This window comes from Trachemys scripta, chromosome 1 (genome assembly GCF_013100865.1).
Source record: "Trachemys scripta elegans isolate TJP31775 chromosome 1, CAS_Tse_1.0, whole genome shotgun sequence".
NCBI lineage: Eukaryota > Metazoa > Chordata > Testudines > Emydidae > Trachemys > Trachemys scripta.
Window position 1 is genome coordinate 126153694 of NC_048298.1, and position 20082 is coordinate 126173775.

The 20082-nt window shown below is 39.9% G+C and overlaps 1 protein-coding gene across 1 annotated transcript in view; it reads right to left on the minus strand.

The window, feature by feature from the left end:
* The window catches only part of LOC117871880 (potassium voltage-gated channel subfamily KQT member 1-like), a 466257-nt gene that overhangs the window by 80553 nt on the left and 365622 nt on the right, over nt 1–20082 (minus strand). The window contains exon 19 of the mRNA XM_034759710.1: nt 19599–19607. Coding sequence (XP_034615601.1) covers nt 19599–19607 — 9 coding nt within the window. The remainder of the gene's footprint in view (nt 1–19598; nt 19608–20082) is intronic.

A 20082-nucleotide genomic window follows, 5' to 3' on the forward strand; every position in this document is an offset into this window, starting at 1 on the left:
CTCCATCCTCCTCCTCCCTCTGCAAAATCCTGGGCCTCCACACAGCTCTGCCCAAACATCTCAGTCCTGACCTGTGGCAGCCTTTGCTGTTCCACTCCTGGGGCTCCCAAACAGTTTTGCCAATATCTTATTTCTGACCTATAGTGCTCCCTGCTAGTTCATTCCTTGGGCTTTCTCACTGCTTTGTCAGTGCATCACTCTGCTGCCTGACAGCACCCCCTATTATCATTACAGTCCTGGGCCCCTACATAGCTCTGTAAATGAACCTCAGTCCTGACCTAAAACTCTTAGTATTAGTTTTAGGGCCTCTTTTGAGCAAAGGCTGCCAATCACTCCAAATTATTGCATGTTGGGATTATGAGAGACTTTTTTTTGTTTAAATTTAATAGACTCAAGGAAGAATTTAAAGAATACAATTTTACATGTTATGAAAACAAAGGCTTTTTTCTGGTTCACTGCAGCAGTGGCACTGAAGTGACCCTTTTCTACTGCCTGGAACACAGTGCACAGACTAAATAAAAAGAAAATGTATCACAATGAATCCACAAACATTGTGACAGGGAAAGGAGAAACAGAGAGTTCTTTTAGTGAAGAATTTCATCTCCATCCTCATTTCAAGGCCCGTGCGCCTCGGTCCTGCCTAGATCTTGTCCCTAATTGTGTTCTCTATCGTTCCTCCTATATCCCACAGCCCGCTTGTGCTCTGTCAATTCTATATGTTTTGCTGCTCATCCGGGCCCCAATCCTGCAAACACCTATACCCAGGCATACCTTTATAATATGAGTAGTCCCACTGAGTTCCAGGGGACTGCTTCACATGTGTAAAATTTCTCATGATTAGAGATAAGTGAAATTTTTCAGCTTATAGATATATTTATATATTTGGCAAAAAATGCAGATTTGGGTTGACTGAAACATTTAATGAATTCATGTTGGTTTCCATGAATTGTTTCAGTCAAAACAAAAAAAGAAAACTTCCAGAAATGTCTCAACAAACTGTTTTGACAATTCCAAAACAAATCATTTCCATTTTTGAGGTGTGATAAACCTTTTATTTATAGATGTAGGAGCCATTCACTAAAGCAAGGAGGAGCTGGTGCTATAGCCCAGTGGTTAGGGCACTCACCTGGAAGGTGGTAGACTCAGGTTTGAATCCTTGATACAGAGCAGGGACTTGAATCCAAGTCCCCGAGATATACCAAAGGAATGCTCTAAACACTGCGCTATAGGCTATTCTGGGGTAGGTTTTTCTCCAACTCGCCTATTGAAGCTATTCCACGTTATATAAATAATTCACTACTAATTGGAACAGGGACTGAAACCCAGATCTCCCCCCTCTCTTAAGTGAGTGCCCTAACCACTGGGCTATAGAGTCTCTTTCTCTCTTGTACAATGACTGTTCAAGTATTTTATACTAACTTTTTGTCAACCTGAAATGAAATTTTCCAAATTTTTTAATTCACTGAAAATTTTAAAAAATATTGGTTTGGGTTAAAATTGAATCAATCAATGTTTTCATTTTTCTGAACTGCCAGTGAACCCAAAACATCATTTATTTGCCCAGCTTTATTCGTGAGTGGAAGTACTTGCAGGTATCAAGGCCTTAGACTGTAAATTCTTCTGAATAGGAATCTGTAATTTTTGCCTGTAAAGCACCGTTTGCAATATAAATAATAAGTTTTATATAATAATAAAGTAACAACTAAAGAAAATTGCATTCTTGTGAGAGATGGCAAATGTTAAATCAATACATTCACATTTATTTACTTGAGATCCTCATTGTGACTCTATAGTTAAGTTTGTAACAAAGTTCTAAGGCTTATATAAATACCTATCTTCTACTCTTAATTTTTTAGCAGAAAGATATACCAGCCTGAATTTTTTTTATCAACTTGTATAGCAGATTTTTTGTGTGTGTGATGACTTTTCAGAAATTGTTTATATGGATCAGAATTGTTCATATGGCAAAGAATTGTTTATATGGCAAAGATTTCTTTTAAAGAGACCTTGGTCTTCACACACACACACACACACAAAACTTTAATGATTTTTTGGCCACTTATATACAAACACTACTTTTTTGTGAAAGTCTGAAAATCCATAATTATGGGCATCCATGCACAGTTCCGAAAGCTGTAATTTATTTTCTCTTTATTTCAGAATATTAAATATTTACATTGTCCAGAACTATGCCAAGATTGTATGTTGAGGTTACTATAATATATTTGTTGATCAATCTACTGCTCATCAAACAGATGTGTTATCTAAATATTTTGATGACAAAACTTCTGACCTACAAAGCTTTAGACTTTTAGAGGACAAAATTTTGATCTCTAAAATTTCCAGTGACAGAGAACTTACAAGGTGTCTCAGGTATATAAGAGTTTCCACGAGGTCAAAGAGATACAGTGTCTAAAGCAACAGAGGGTCCTGTGGCACCTTTAAGACTAACAGAAGTATTGGGAGCATAAGCTTTCGTGGGTAAGAACCTCACTTCTTCAGATGCAAGTAATGGAAATCTCCAGGGGCAGGTATAAATCAGTATGGAGATAATGAGTGTCTAAAGGTGAATTTTCACAAGATTTTGCCTTGAAACCATACAGAAGTGCTAGCTTCAGCTCTGGTTCCTTTTGAGTCTGATTTATTTGAACTTGAAACTTTGGGTTCCCTTGTAAATCAAAACTGAAGCAATGACATTAAATGTGGCTCACTAAGGCTGCGCCATATCCAAACAGGGCTGCCCGGGGGGGGGGGGAGGGGGCAAGTGGGGCAATTTGCCCCAGGCCCCGCAGGGGCCCCATGAGCCCTGGTCAAGAATCCTTTCACTGGCTAGAGGTGCCTTTTTAATTTTTACTCACCTGGCAGTGGTCCGGGTCTTTGGCGGCACTTCGGCGGCGGGCCCTTCAGTCACTCCGGGTCTCCGGCGGCACTTCGGTGGCGGGTCCTTCAGTACTGCCAAAGATGCATAGCGAGTGAAGGACCTGCCGCCTCTGCAGACTTGGAGCGCCACCCGGTGAGTACAAGCACCGCAGCGGGTGGTGTCTTTTTTTATGTCCTCTCCCTCGCTTTGCCCCAGACCCCCTGAATCCTCTGGGTGGCCCTGTACCCAAACCGTGCTCTATAGTGGCTCAGAGTCTCCACAGGTGTCCCAGATCATCTCCCACTCTTCCCAATCTGAGCAAAACTGCAACGATTCTACTGCATCTAGGAACTCCCCACACCAGAGGGCAAGGGAAAGGTTTTACCCCAAAGACTGTTTAAATGATCCATTTTAGTGTGGTTTCTATGTCTCCACTACCTGCCGAATCGGTGGGCAGCAATTGATCCAGCGGGGATCGATTTGCGATAAATTGACCCCCGAGCGCTCTTCCGTCAACTCCTTTACTCCAGCGCCGTGAGAGGCACAGGCAGAGTCGACGGGGGGGGGGGGGGGGGCGGCAGCAGTCGACTCACCGCTGTGAAGACACAAGTAAGTCGATCTAAGTATGTTGACTTCAGCTACGTTATTCATGTAGCTGAAGTTGCATACCTTAGATCGATCCCCTCCCCACCAGTGTAGACCAGAGCTCAGTAACATTAACGTGCACTGCATGAAATTGTCTGCCTTGCTACGTATGGGGAAAAGAACTTAATTGTATTAGCAAATTATTCTCTGTTACTACAATTTGGATTATTTAATTTATTTATTTTAGAGGGAGGCAGTGCCAAGGATTCTAGAATAGGAAACCATGATAGGAAAAAAGTGGATTTTGGGTTGTAGGTAGAAAATGTTGGAGAACTTTTGAGACCGACAGTACCAGGCTACTAACTGGTTTGATTTACAATTATGTGATGCACAGAACTTATTTTTCTGAGCAAAATACATGTGCGAGGTTCTTGTTTTAGGCTTCATAGGGAGCAGAGAACCAAAATTGAAAGGCTATCTTTAAAAATATTACATCTGGGGGGAAATGTGCTAATTAAAAGTAATAGAATGCTTTGCTCAATAAACCTTAAAAAAAAACAAATATAGAGCCTGAAACACCAGAAATACTGAGATGCACCATAAAAATGAAGTTGATAAAGCATGGTTAAATTTACATCAACTTTATTCAATTACTAAGTCAAATAATGGCAAGAAAACAAAACTGATTTCAGACAGGATGGGAAGAGGTTTAAAAATATTTACTGTATACAATCTGAAACACAATCTTTCAAAAACAGGGGTTAGGTTATGGCTTTTACAGCCAGAGGCATGACTGGCAGGGGGAGGAGAAAGAAGGGTGAGAGGGGAGAGCAGGGACCAAGCTGCAGCAGCATTGCCCAGAAGGAATTCTGGCTGACTCAGCTAGAATTCCTCTTGGTGCTTCTGTGAATACTTTAGCTGTAGCCGTATTGACCTGCCAATGGGTGCTGTGCTTACACTCCCCCTTCCTATTCTGTGTCTGGCCAGCTCTGCCCCATTTGATTAGCCTGCTAGCACACTAGCAGGGAGCAGTACCTGGGATTGCTCCAAGGCCCTATGCAGGGATGCAAGGAAGGAAGACTTGTCGCCCTTTCTCTCCCACAAGGTCTGATCCTAATCTTTGTGAACCCAAGATAGTGAGTCAAATTTATTCCTGGTATAACTCCACTGGCTTTCATAAGGGTTCTGGTCAGTTTTTTAAAAAAGCATCTCTTTTGGAACCACACCAATCCTCGCCTCTTCCATTATGTTCTTATAAACATTACACCAGAATTAGCTGAATTACTGTCCCCTTATGGCCTGTAATTGCTGAATTCATTACAAAGGTGCTGCCTGCATTGATTATTCATGGGTCAATATTGGGATCAGGATGGAGCATTGCATGGCAGAAGCTGTAGTCTCTGCCGGCTACACTTCCATGTTATTAATTATAAGGTTTGATACGTAGTCATCCATAATTTATGTAAATTTGATGCAGCTCCCAAGATCTTGGCCAGCTGCCCAAGCAGGCCTTTAATGGAGCAAAATTTGGGCATCTCACATGGGACTTCTCTTTTACAACAAAACAAACAGAACTATAAGGACTATTATCCTTGAGAGTTGCAGTTGGAACCCTTATATCTCAAAGAAGCATTGGTCATGTATCTAGCTCATTTATGTGAGTATAAAGCTAACTTTTTAAGAAATCATCAGAACCTCTTCATTCCCTGGCGTGGGAAAACAGTAAAACACTAAATCGTAGTAAGTTTTCCCCTGAAGAATAAATACAACCAATATACATCCATCATAAAGCTAAGATACCAAGGGCTTAAATCTGTGTTGCATTAACTTCCAATTCACCACAGTGAGAAAGTAAGTAAAAGAACCAGAAGGCTGGTTCTTAAACAGGCTAATGCTGTCTTATTTTCCTCACAAGAATTCAGAGTAGTAGTAGAGTAAACCTTATAGAGAACCACCAACATTAAAGGAGGGTGATGGTGGGGGGAAATCAGTCATGCTGGGGATTGTGTGAATAAAATGAGGTATTGAATTTCTGTTTTTCACAATGAAACACTCCAGGACAAATGAGGTGCTGAAGCAGGATTTATAATTCATTGAGTAATAGGATTTTGTACTGTTTAGCAGGATTAGGCATGTTAAAGAAAGACCTATTTATTTCAGTCCGACAATGGATGAAAAATGTGCATAGTGCTCTTTGTTGTTATTTTAAGCAATTTACAGGATTACTTGGTAGTAGAGGCCCTGTGCTCCCCCTATCTGTAATGTGTCACAGTAATGGCGATATTTGTATAATTGCAGTTTTCTCCATACAGCTTCATAATCCCAGCACATGACCTAGCAAAGGCCCAAGGCTTGCAAGGGGGTGATGAGGGAGAAGAACAGAAACCAATTAAAACACTCCCTTATTAGGGGCCTGACCTTGGTGACCTCAACCCTCCAGTCTTTGGGACAGCATACTATGTGGCTTACTGTTTTGTTTCAGTGGTTTTATGCTGAAGTGCTGACTGTGCTTTCTGCAACGATGTTGGCAATTGACATGGCAATGGGATTGAAACCCCTCTTGCGAAGTGGCAAAGAATGGTTTTCACCACCAAAGAACACATGTCGAGACTCCTGATTATAGATATTACTTTTTTTCCTTCTTCTTTTTAAAATACTGCTCGACTTTCTTGTCTTTCACTCACGCAAACTGCCTCGGGGTTTCATCCTGAAACTGGCTGTCATGTAGCTATTTGTTTTTATTGGCAAACACGAAAATAAAACTATCAGCATATGCAAGCTGAGATCTCAGACCAAGAAGTACCCACTGAAGAAAAGCTCCCTCTCTAGCATAACATTCAAGCAAATGTTTCTCTCAGATGCATTCATGCCACTGTAGCTTGTTTTCATGTGTGATACGAATGTGCATTGCAGAGCATAATTAGTCTTTGTGGAATTTTAAATGCAGTTTTGTTGAACTGATATAAGTTTTCATTCTTAGCAATGTTGTTAATCATCAGCGGGGTTTTTTTTAATGCATATAGGTTTCTTTTAAATAAACTCCTTCACTCTTCCTAAATCAAAAGGCCAAATTATGCCACTAGTATACTCAAGCAGTTCCTATTGAAGTCTATAGGAGCTATATAATGCAGAGCCAACAGCAAAATTTGGCCCACAGAACATGCCAGAAGCTGGGGATGGATCACTTGATGATTACCTATTCTGTTCATTCCCTCTGAAGCACCTGGCTTTGGTGACTGTCTGAAGACATGAAACCGGACTAGATGGACTTTTGGTCTGAAACAGTATGGCCGTTCTCATGTTCTTATCCCAGAGTGGTGTGACCACTTCTCTTCTCAGATCCTCAGTACTCCATTATGAGCATTCTCATCATGGTTGTGGATACAGCCTTTGGACAGTTTGAAAGGTGACAGCTTTTGACCAAAAATAGATGCCTGATCTTCCATTATTTGTTTATATGACTTTCGAAAATATATTAAAACAAATAAAGCAGGAGCTGCACAAACCTCAGGTCAGCTTTCTACACATTTCTATTGTAGAACTAACACAAGCTCCTTTGCAGGAGGAGGAAAATTGTGCTGTAAAATAAAATGACAATCTACCTCCTGAAGGGTTTTGCACCTCAGAGAATTAAGGAGAGAAGATGTAGGAAAGGAGGAGGAAAAATGGTAGAAGAAAGCAGAAGCGGAAGGACATTAAAAATAAATCTTTAAACTGAATCCTTTATCTAATGGTTTCAAGTTAACACATCTTCCTACTGTACTTGGCCAGTAAGATTTATTTTTTGCAGAATAAAATAGCAGCTGCGGAGTACAAAAGCTTATTTATCTCTTTCTTCCTGATGCAATTCTGGGAGCAAGTAATATTATAGTGAAAAAGAGAATATATATATATATATATATATATATGATTCGTGCAAGTATGAGATTACACTCATGTTCCTCATAGGGACAGCTGAATTACCTCTAGACTGAGAGCTTACTGAACTAAAGGCAATAACAAAAAAAAAATCTGCAGCTTTTATAACGTTCACAGTCTGAATGCAGATATTAAACAGTTGACCATGCAAATCATTGTATGGCAGAATTAATCAAACAATAATCCCTTGGAAATTGGTCAGTAGTACAGGCTGAGCCAAAACAGAGGGGATCAGTAATTAACAACATGGTCATTAGCAGCAAATTAATACTTGAATTTGTATGTATTGCTGTTAAACTACAAAACAGTAGGTTACCCAGCAATAAGTAATAAAAATAGGAAAAAGGTCAGAAAAATATAACTACCTACCCAATCCAAAAGGTAGGACACATGCCTTTATGCCACTACTCGGATGACCCTAACAATACTTTGTTCTTAGAGCATCTTCTACCCAGAGATTCAAGACTTCTTTCAAATATTACGCCTCAAAGAATCCCTACAGCTTCCAAAACATTAAAACAAGATTTTTACATCGTACACATACCAAAGAGATGTATCCAAATATCAGAAACCAACTTAGGCCCTGATCCTGCAAACACTTATGCACATTACTAATTTTATGCATGCGAGCAGTCCCACTGAGTTAGGGGGACTGCTCAGTGTTGCCAACTCTTGTGATTGTAGTGTGAGTCTCATGATATTTAGTGTTTTTCTGAAAAGTCTCAGGGCTCTTGGAGTCATACAATTCAGCTTTCATTAACAAAAGTCTTGTCCTCATGGCTGCAGAGAAAGGCTTGAAAATCTGACACTTAAAGGCTCAAAAAACAAAAAGCAAATGAAAATAACTCAATATTTCCTATTTTTAATTATTATGATTGGCAAAAAAAAATCTCATTATTTTTTGGGAAGGGGGTACGGCAGGGAGGAAGTGGAGTGCTGGCTCAGGATTTTGGAATGTTTGGACTTGGCAATAATGGGCACCCAAATTTGAGCTTTTTGACCACAGTGTCACTATACCATCAAACAGCATATAACATCTGTAGGTAGATTGTAAGAAAGATGACCTAAGGGTTTGTTTACCTACAGGAGATATGCTCTATCCTCTTAATTCTTCTTGTACCTTTACTTCCAACCCTGTGCAATAGGCACCATTTTACATCTAACTTCCCCGTTTCCCTGCTGCCATTCTGAGGGTAGTTATTTATTTTCTGTAACAAATTTTAATACAATTATCTCTGTTTGCTGCAAGAGAAAAGCAGAGCTCGACAATAATTTTCACTGGCACAGAAAATACCAACTACATATGTTATGTTACCTTTTCTACAGCTGGAACTGTGTGTGAAACCCATGCTGAAAAGTGGCCCCACTAAGTCAATTCTCAGTACAGATAATTGGCTAGTGTGAAGAGGATCAAATTTTAGTTAAGTATGGTTTTTTAAACCATTTCGGCCCCACCCACACTGCTTGCCCTCTGTGCTCAAAACTAGATGGAGGAACTGTGTTGGACATGTATTTTAATCCAGTTTTCAGACACTGTACCATTAGTAATGTACGTGCATTCTATCACATGAAATATGCTGCAAAGCTTTTAGTAAGGGTATTATAAGGAGAACACAATGGATTTTCACACAACAGATTACCAGGTAGGGCTTTGTAAAATAGCTGTTAGTGCAAAAATGTGTGCTGCTAGCCTGACCCCGTTAATGATCCTCCCACAGGTTCATCCGCAGAAACCTTGTTATGACTTTTACTTCCTCTAGATCAGGAATCGGCAACCTTTGGCACGCAGCTCGTCAAGGAAAACCGCTGGTGGGCCGGGACAGTTTGTTTACCTACAGCGTCCGCAGGTTCAGCCGATCGCAGCTCCCACTGGCCGTGCGGCTCGCCGTTCCAAGCCAATGGGGGCTGCAGGAACCGGTGCGGGTAGACCACCTGAATGGAGCTCCTGGACCACAGTTTGAGAACCTCTGCCCTATAGACTGTTAATCACTATCTGCCCCAGCCAGGAGGCAGTGGGCTAAAGACTGTTTGTGCCCTGCCCTGCCCAGAGAGCCAGAGCTTTCCCCATAGATTATTGATTACTGGCTGCCTGTAGTGAGGCGGAGTGGCCTCCTCACAACTCAGGAGCAAGGGACTGCTACAGTTCTGCTTAGATAATGTAACATTCATTTTTATTTGAGCCACTCATCTCCAAGGATAGGTACAAGTTGAAAGACTTGTTCAAAATATTTGCTGAAAACAGCGTTTCAATTCCACAAATTCAAAGCACCTGTCTATACAGTCAAAATGAATTCATTTCAAGCTAATCACCATTGCAGAGAGTCACTGGTTAAAAGTGCTGCACAACAGTCCTTTAAAAAAAAAAAAAAAAAAAAAAAAAGCATGAAGCATAGCTAAGAAAAAAGCAAAGTACAATTTAAACATAAAAGCATTAGTAGATAGTAGAGATTGAATAGCTGTTGTTTTCTTTCTAATTATATAAAATGTTGAGCTTTCTACCATGATTTTAAGTAACTAAAAGCATAACTTTTTATGGCTGTGACAGCAGGCAATCAAAATAATTAATCCCATAGCTAACAAAAGCAATTAAACCAATCACAAAACCATGATAAAAGTGGCACGATCAAGTGAGCTGATGATGTTGCAACAAAGGGCCCAATTCTGAGAGGTTCTGAGCACCTTCACCCTCACTTGGAGAACGGCACTCAGCACTCACAGGATTGGGCTCTATATGCACGGCACCTCAGAAGAACAGGCATCTCAGTGACGGCAATAACTGAATCATAAATCAGTTCCACATCTGTAAAACGAGGATAATATTCGTTTTCTCCTACCATTTGTCAGACTTGTCCATTTTGATTGTAAACTCTTAGGGAAAGGACTGTCTCTTACTATGTGTCTGTAACCAAGCCTAGCACAGTGGGGCCCTGATCTTCTGGAACACAAATAATAAATAACCAAACATCATTTCCATTAAAAGCACTCAATTTTGTTCATTTGTCGCTGAAATTACAACACAATTTATTTACAACTAAACTTGAAAAAAGCCCACATTCAAAGGAAAAACAATTTAAAAAAAAGGCAAGCCTGTCCCCATTACAGTGTCCTATTTCCTATGTGGCCTTTCTCTTGTATTTATTATGGACAAATTAGGTGTATTCTTTTCTATTGCACACCTACTTATTGATCATTTGAAATTTTACATTAAAATAATTGTGCCACTGTAATGCCTGAAGGTGCAAGTGCTATCTTCATCGGCAAAAGTATTAGTGCAAGGGAAGGGATTAACCCTCAAAGAGGCCAGATTTACTATGTGATAGGGCTCCATAGAAGCCTCACAGGAAGAGGCACTGAATCATAATATATTCTAGCCAGACTGTACGCACTTCTTTCTCTAGCTCATCCACTTTTGAGGCTGGATGAGCTAGCCCTGCTCCTAGGCAGGGGTTAGGGGGGAAGGTGTGCAGGTATCCGTGCAAGGGGGGATGCCGCAGTTGGGCTCTGGGCGCAAGGGGTGCGGGTATCTGGACAAGGGGGGGCTTGCAGATGGGTTCTGGGGGGCAGGGTATCTGTGCCAGGGGGGCGATGGCTGGGCTCTGGGGAGGAGGAGGTTGGGTGTATTGGCTGGAGGGGGGGCATGGCTGGGCTCTGGGGGGAGTGGTTGTTGGTGTCTGGCCCCCCATCTGGCCTTGGGGGGGAGTAAGGGGGCAGAGAAACAGGAACTGGGTTGTCATAGGGGTATTTTTAACTCTCTATTCCTGGGGGAAATTTTGTGTGTGTTTGTATTGTTACAGACATACTTGCTGACAGGGAGTTTGAAATAAATTACCAAAATAATTGAAACTGGTGTGATTATGTAGTGTTATTGTGACAAATAAACAGTGCAGAATTTTGCAGAATTTTAAAATATTGTGTACAGAATTCTTAAATTTTGGCACAGAGTGCCCAGGAGTAATATTTGAAGTCTTATCAGGTCCCCCCTCTGTCTTTTCTCAAGACTGAACATGCCCAGTTTTTTTAACCTCTCCTCAAAGGTCAAGTTCTCTAAACCTGTTATCTTTTTCATTGTTCTCCTCTGGACTCTCTCCAATTTGTATCTTCTCTAAAGTGTGGCACCCAGAACTTGACCCAGTACTCCAGCTGAGGCTTCACCAGTGTTGAGTAGAGAAGAACAATTACCTCCTGTGTCTTACATACAACACTCCCGTTAATATATCCCAGGATGATATTAACCTTTTTTGCAACAGCATCACAGTTGGGTTTCATATTCAATATGTGATCCACTATAAACTCCAGATCTTTTAATGTAATATTATTGCCTAGCCTGTTATTCCTTATTATGTATTTGTGTATTTGATTTTTCATTCCTGAATGTAGTCCTTTGCATTTCAGACCAATTCTCCAATTTGTTGAGGTTGTTTTAAATTCTAATCCTGTTCTCCAAAGTGTTCGCAAACCCTCCCAGCTTGGTTTCTTCTGCAAAATTTATAAGCACACTCTCCACTCCATTATCCAAGTTATCAATAAAAACATTGAATAGTAACAGACCCAAGCCAGAACCTGTGGGACCTCACTCGATACTTCACATCCCAGTTTGACAGCGAGCCATTAATAACTACTCTTTGAGCATGATTGTTGGAACAGTTTTGCACCCTCCTTATAGTAATTTCATCTAGACCGCATTTCCCTAGTTTGCTTATGAGAATGTCACATGGGACTTTGTCAAAAGCCTTACTAAAATCAAGTTCTATCATGTCTCCAGTTTACTCCTCCCAGTCATTAGGCCAGTAACCCTGCCAAAGATGGAAATTAGGTTGGTTTGGCGTGATTTCATATATATACACATACAGAGAGCGTATCTCCTCAATATATGTTCCATTCTATGCATCCGAAGAAGTGGACTGTAGCCCACGAAAGCTTATGCTCAAATAAATTTGTTAGTCTCTAAGATGCCACAAGTACTCCTGTTCTTTTTGCGGATACAGACTAACACGGCTGCTACTCTGAAACCTTTTCCAGTGTAGTTATTTTCTTTCTCTAAAGCATCTTCATACTGTTAACTGTATCACATTCTGTGTTGGTTGGGTGTGTGAGAGAGATACTTAGCTATAGCAGTGTAGACAATCCCTTAGTGTCAAAGTGCAAAGGCTTGGGTGTTTTATTTTCTTATTTCATATGAAATTGCCTACTGGGTTTTGCTTTTGCTCAATCTACTGAGCCCTCTGGCTGTGCAAATTTGCAAGTCTTCTGCATGAAACACATTTCCACTAATATTTAAAGTAACAGACAGATATTATATAGCAGCACAAGACAAGCTACCATGAATTGGGACCATTGTTTCCTCAGATTTCAAGGTATTGAATAAAATAATCACAAGATTGACAGAAAGAATTTATAAATAGCTTTTTAATGGCCACTTTTTTGTGCAACTTTTTAATAAGCACTTTTTTTGTTGTTGGCAGAGAATATCTGCACATATGGTACATTGTGGAGGGTACCAATCCGCCCTCCTGATACTGGGTTGCTTTTCACTTTGGACATGAAGTGCTAATGTTATAGTCCTAAAATTCAGCGTATAGAGCTATGAATGTTAACATAGCCCTGGCTTCAACTTCCTAGCTATCAATTTTCCATTTTGCAGCCACAGCAGAATTCATTTCAAGGGAAAGCTATGAGGAGAACAAACTTAGGATGTGAAATACTTGGTTTTATTTCTTCACAGGCAACTCTGGAGCATTTTACTGTACTCGTGGTCCAATAATTTTTTTATGTTACATTTATTAGAGAAGAAAATTAGGGTATTATTTTTTTATGTTGTTCACACACAGTTACTAGCCAAGAGAGTGCTTGCTTTCCTAAAATGCAGTAGCTGATCATTCCCTGAATACCTGTTGCTGAATTTATTTTTCCATTTGAAAATAAGCAGTTTATTCTTTATACAATCAGAGGCAAATCCTTCTTCCACCACGATTGTTGCATTAGACAGTCCCAAACACAGTAGAACCGGTGCTGTTGTTGTGGACTGAGGGAGACAGGGAGCAGTTAGGAGCCAGATTTCAGAAGCCTGAATAAGTGAGGAAAATTCCTTATACAGCACAGAGTCCTGCTCCATGGAGGTACATGGTATGCTACTTTGGCGGGGTGGGGGGAAAGAGGGCTAGCGTGATAAGGGACCAGTGGATCTGCTGCTGTGCAGATACACCAGCTATTGCCTGCAGGATGCGGCCTTTAATGAATTATGAATGTCTACAGAGCTATCAATTCTACACCTGTACTGGTGCCTTAGTTGGTTCTGCAGTACTAGGAATTTTTCAGCATTCTGCAATGCACTTTAAATAGCACAGTTCTCTGCATAATCTTGTCTCAGTCTGTAAGCTTAGGTGCTGACAGGCTTAACAAGTTACAGTTTTCCCAGCTTGCTGATGCAGCAGGGAACTGCTTTCACACACTTAGCTGTGCTATTCTGGAGATATGGTAACGTTTAGTGTTACTCTATGTGAATGTATGAAAATAATTTGTCCTCATCTAGTACCATTTAAAGCACTGAAGTGACATTGTCTGCAAATTTCCTTGCAGTCTCTTGGGTTTAAATCATTCACCCACTGTCACGTATATTTACAAAATAAAGCCAGATGATCTATCCCCTCCACACCTGTGTTCTTATATAAAAGATGTTTTTCCGATAAATGATAAAATAAAGGGAAATATACCACTTCACCCCCCCAAAAAAATTACCTGTGGCTGGAGAAAATTAATTTTTGAATTAAGATTGTCTGCATTCACAAAAATTTATCCTTCCTTGTCTGACTACATTTTTTTCCCCAAGAAAAGTTAGTGATTATCTTCTGAGTTGTCTTGCAGTTGTCAATAGAGCATCGGAGTGCAATGCTGTTTCTGCAGTGTTTATAGCCGGCTGTTTGTGACACAATGTAGCACAGCCAGGAAGCCGACTAAGCGATGGAAAAAATCAGAATGCTCTAGCAGAGCAGTGGGGGCTGATATTATAGCGTAATTACAGACGTCATATGGCCTGATAAAATCTTTGGAATAAAGGACCTCCTGATGAGCATAATAAAATTTAAAGCAAAGGTCAAATAAATCGTCTGAATGTTGCATAATTATAACAATACTCTGGCCTAACCAAACCCCAACCAAAGTGCACAGATTTCACAAGCCATAGGATTCTGTACTTCCTTACCACCCAAGTTGCATCATCGTAACAGCAGCCATAAAGCAGATCTGTAAATAACAGTTTGTGACAGAGTTGCAGTTAATATTTCATGTGTCTCTGAGAGTTAGAATTTAGCACTAGTAAAAGGTACTGGATTGACAGCCCTGGAGAGTGGAGTTTCTCCCATCTACCTGAAGAGGCCACATTTAGAAGGTAAAAGGATACATCAGTCTCCATGCACATTCAATCCTTCACCTCTTTGTTGAGATTCCCGGGTGGTGGTAGGTTTAGCTATAAGGAAACACTTGAAAATGGAGACCAGGACTGTGACCAAAATATTGATTCATTTAAGCTATTGAACAAGTGGAAGGTGGTAACATAGGCTACATCTGAACCAGAGGACTTAGGGGTGAAAGGCTCTATAACTCATTAATGTCTTAGCCATCCAATCCCCTTCCACTGTTTTTATCCCAGAAGCCCCCTGATATACTCCTAATCATATGTTTAAAAACATGTGTCAAATTAACTATTACATTAAATTATTTTGGAAGCAAGACAAATAGAAAATTATCTATTATCAATAAACTTGTGTTGGGAACTGCAGCAGCACTACTCCCATAATAGTAATGCTCCTCATCTGGAAACAGAGCCACTGATTTCCCTTTTTGTAGATTGGTACTATATTTGCCCTTTTCCCGTCTTCTGGAATCTCTCCCATCTTCATGACTTTTCAAAGATAATCACTAATGGCTCAGATATCTCCTCAGTCAGCCCCTGGAGTATTCTAGAATACATTTCATTGGGCCCTGGTGACTTGAAGACATCTAACTTGTCTAAGTAATTTTTAACTTATTCTTTCCCTATTTTAGCCTCTGATCTTACCTCATTTTCACTGGCATTCACTATGTTAGACATCCAATCACCATCAACTTTCTTGGTGAAAACCGAAACAAAGAAGTCATTAAGCACCTCTACCATTTCTGTTATTGTTTTCTCCCCCTCATTGAGTAACGGGCCTACCCTGTCCTTGGGCTTCCTCTTGCTTCTAATGTATTTTTAGAATGTTTTCTTGTTACCCTTTATGTCTCTAGATAATTTGATCCCGTTTTGTGCCTTGGCCTTTCTAATTTTGTCCCTACATGCCCTCATCATGGATAGCTGTCTGAAAACATCATTTCAAAGTGCAGTGGCAGTTAAAAAAGCTAACAATGTTAACCACCATTAGAAAAAGGATAGATAATACAGAAAACATGGTATGCTCACATCTTGAATACAGCGTGCAGTTCTGATCATCCCATCTCAAAAAACATATTAGAATTGGAAAAGGCACAGAGAAAGGCAACAAAAATAACTACAAGTATGGAACAGCTTCCATATGAGGAGAGATTCAAAAGACTGGGACAGTTCAGTTTAGAAAAGAGACGACTAAGGAGAGATTTGATAGAGGTCTATAAAATCATGAATGGCATGGAGAAAAAGTATTATTTACCTCTCCACATAATATATAAACTAGGGGTCACCCAATGAAATTAATAGGCAGCACGTTTAAAACAAACAAAAGGAAGTACTACTTTTCACAATGCACAGTTGAACCTGTGGAACTCCTTGCCATGGGATGTTGTGAAGTATAATTGGGTTCAAAAAATAATTAGATAAGATCATGGGAGGATAGATCCATCAATCACTATTAGCCAAGATGGTCAGGGATGCAACCACATGCTCTGGTTGCCCCTTAACCTCCAATTGCCAGAAGCCAGGACTGGACAACAGGGGATGGATCACTTGATAATTGCCCTGTTTATTCCCTCTGAAGCGTCTGGCACTGTTCACTGTCAGCAGACCATTGGTTTGACCCAGTTTGGCTATTATTATGTTGTGATGTTCTTGCTTGTTCATGGGTCATTAACTTTGGCACTGACCTTTCCGCGTTCCCAACCATAGATCTTCCCTTGACAGTTCCCTTTAATCCAGCTGCTCTGGTCTCAGGTTAGTCCAGAACTTGGAGGTCAAGACCTCACTTGGTTTTACACAATGCATTGGTTTGTTAAATGAAAGTCTGTCCTGATTCCCACTATATGCTTTACACAAGTGCCGAAGAAAAAAGAAATAACCGAGTCCTAGCAAAAAATACACTGATATCAGAAACCCTTCCAATCAAGGGGCATCCTTGGTGGCCCAATTTAATTCTGATCATATCATCTTAAAACAAACAAACAAACAAACCATGTCCACAGGCGTTCAGAGAGGTCATAAACAAAACCAAAGCTCTCCCATGCTCCACCCACTACAGGCATAGAAATAAAAAATGGGCAGCAGAAAGTCCAATTGTTTTATCAGCTTTCTAAAAGAAGAAGTGGCTAAAGAAGCTGAGCCATCTCCACCGCCCAATGTAACATTGTATGATTAATTCCCTTGGGCCCTGGCAATGCCTTTTCATCAAATGATACAGTTTGTTTTCATGACAGATCCTTCTTATTAATCATTCCACCCTCCATTTACTAGTACGATGGATGGTCATTTGGCTGTTCTATCCCTACTTTTTTTTTTTTTTTTTTAAATATCTTAAGAGGAGCACCAGTGGTGTTTGTAAACTACCTTTAATTAGATTTAACCACTTGATAAACCTCTTTGTCAACTCAGGAAATTTAATAAACTATTAAGCTTTGAAGACAAGATATTAAACAATCATAGCAAAATTATATGAACTCTCCCTCCGCCCCATGAAATTAGAACAGCACTAACAAAATCTGAAAGGATTATTTTACTTAACGAAAATACTCATGGTAAGCCTTTAGCAGTTTTCATCACATAATATCGCATTGTTCAATAAAATAACGAGATGCTTAGAAATGGCTGCGTTGCAATGGAATAACACCCTGCCCAAAGGTAGGAGCCTTGCTAGCCCAGAGGAGAACAAATGATCGGGGAGCTTCCTCTTGCCTTAGATGCTATGCCCCCTTCATTCCCGCTCAGGCTCTCACAAGGGACAGTTAGCAGGGCTAAGGAGAAGGGCCAATCAGGAGACTGCTTTCAGTACGACTGACTGCCCAATGAGGGCCCTGAGTGGATTCCCTGAGATCTATACAAGCTTCAGGAACCCCTGCATGCAGGAGATCAGTTGCTTACTTCGGTCTGTGGCTCATCGAGAGAGGATTGTGGCATTATGGAGAAAAGCAGCAATAGTGAAGGCAGACACTGCTATCTGAGCCAACTACCAAAAGGAAAAGCAACAGTGTTCACTTAGCAAAACTAGTAAAGGAACACTTTTACCATAAATACCAGTCCATTTAGCATTAAACTGTTTTAATTATGTCCCCAGAACAACTATATTCTGTAATATATATGAACACGCTTTCACAAATGTTGTAGAATATAATTTAAACATTTTTATAATGATGAATTATAACAAGACACAGCTGCTTTCTTTGTGAAACCAAATTATGGGTTGAATTCACCTCTGTGTTCCTCTATCTGTGTGCTGGTATAACTCCACTGGTACCAGTGGTGTCTCCTTAGTGTCAAACTGGAGCAAGGCAATGCTGATTCAGGCCTCATAATTACAGTCTATGCAAAGGATAGTCTTTTCTTTTATGTGCGGGGATTTATACAACCTCTGCATCAAAATAAGAATATACGTCTAGGGCATCAAATTCCACATGGTGAGGAACTACACTAAAGTAGGTGGCAAATTCACTGTGATTGAAGGCAGACCTACAAGAATCAATTTATATACCACTGAAATGCAGGTACCCATGTAGCAACCTCTGGAGTGAAGCAAGGCAGCTATTTAACAGCACTCAGCAACATTGCACAAGTATTTAGGGCAGGAAGTGAATCCCTTAGCCAATTAAGGGTGCATTGGAGGCTAAAATAAATCTGTAATGTAATCACTCAAGCTGCAGTTTGGCTAGGACAGTAGGATTAACACCTCTAACTCCTGCAAAATTGTCATAAGATTTATAATGAGCAGAAGTGGTCAGAGCTTTGGTTTTATCTGTTAGCCAAAAGATGAGTTAAGGGCAGAATATTGAATGAATGAAAGTTTACTCTGTCTTCCAGAAGACCAATAAACAAGGAGTTGCAATAGTTAATCCTAGATGTTATCAAAGAAATTTCAGTTCAGTTCAATCCTTTTAATTTCCAACCTTTGGAATTCAGCCAAATAGTTGTGACTTAATAGGATCTGCAAGTTAAAATTAAAATCCTGCATGCCTGTCCATTTTAGTTCTTATCCCTCACTTCCTCTTAGAGAAAAACACTCCATTATTACTGCTGTGTCCAGGGCCTGTCTTTTGTCTCTGGTCTCCTTTAGCTTGTAGCAACCCCTTATTTAAAAAAAATAAACGACTGTAGAATCCAACATCAATAGTCAAACCAGGAAGGTTCACAATACTGATACATCAGTGTTTGGGGGCAATTACTTTAAAATAATGCAGTATGTTTTTTTAGGGCTCCAATGGGCTTTGGATCAGGAAAAATAGAAGAAACTATGAGGTACATGAAGGCTCAGCTGCCATAGCATGGCCTCAGAGGTGCATGGAGCCTCATATACTTTATGACTATAGTTCTGAATATTATGCAGAGACAAATCAAAAAGCATTTCAGAGTAGCATGTGGCTCATAGATACAAGTTAGTCACTCTATGGCATCAGAGTTTGTCACTCCCAACTCAAAACACCAATGCTATGAGATCCTGACACCTGTTCCATTAAAGAGATTTGAATAATAAGCAACTGCCGAGTTTTTATTTTCTTTTCTCAACGGAAAGGGAAGAGCACAGGTTACCACTTACAAAAAATGAGGACTGATCTGAAAGGCATTTGTGGTCTTAATTTCAAGCACATGACAATGGTTAATTCTTGTCTTCATTTTAGCATTGACATTCCTTTCCTCTTTCTCCCTTATCTTTTATGTTCATCTTTTCTTATCCCCACATTTATGTACAGACATGACAGAGTGCTTTAATTACCAGATAGTGCTACACATTTAGTCAATTCCTGTTGTTGTTTTTTTGTATAATAAATATATGCTGTATTTTATGCTTCAAGCACAGCCTTGGTAGACTAGAGATCTCTAAAGTTGGAAACAAAATTAATTTTTTTTAAAAAAATAAGTGTCCAATTGCCCTCAAAAGCGCCTAGAACCAAAGTACTTTCAAGGCTTCTAGCACAAACAACAAAGACTAGAGTTGTCAACAACTGAGAATTGCTAAGGGTAGCAGCTCCAAAAAGTTGCTGTTGAGACAAGGGATAGTCATTAAGCTTTTATCTAATGAAATAAGTAACATTTATTATTCACTACTAATTGTGCTTAGGAAATTTTTTAGCAAATCTGATGCACATTCTTCTTTCAAACTTTACATATCTCTGCCAATAACAGAACGATAAGAAAAAATATGTTTCCATCCTTTATTACTTTTCTGCCTTACAGGAGTGCTCCTACTGTGCACTGCACAAGACATTTCACAAGACATTTATCTCCAAGAGAAAGGAACAGAAAGAAATTCAGGCAGAGTGATTAAACCTGATGTCTCCTTTCTGCAGACACG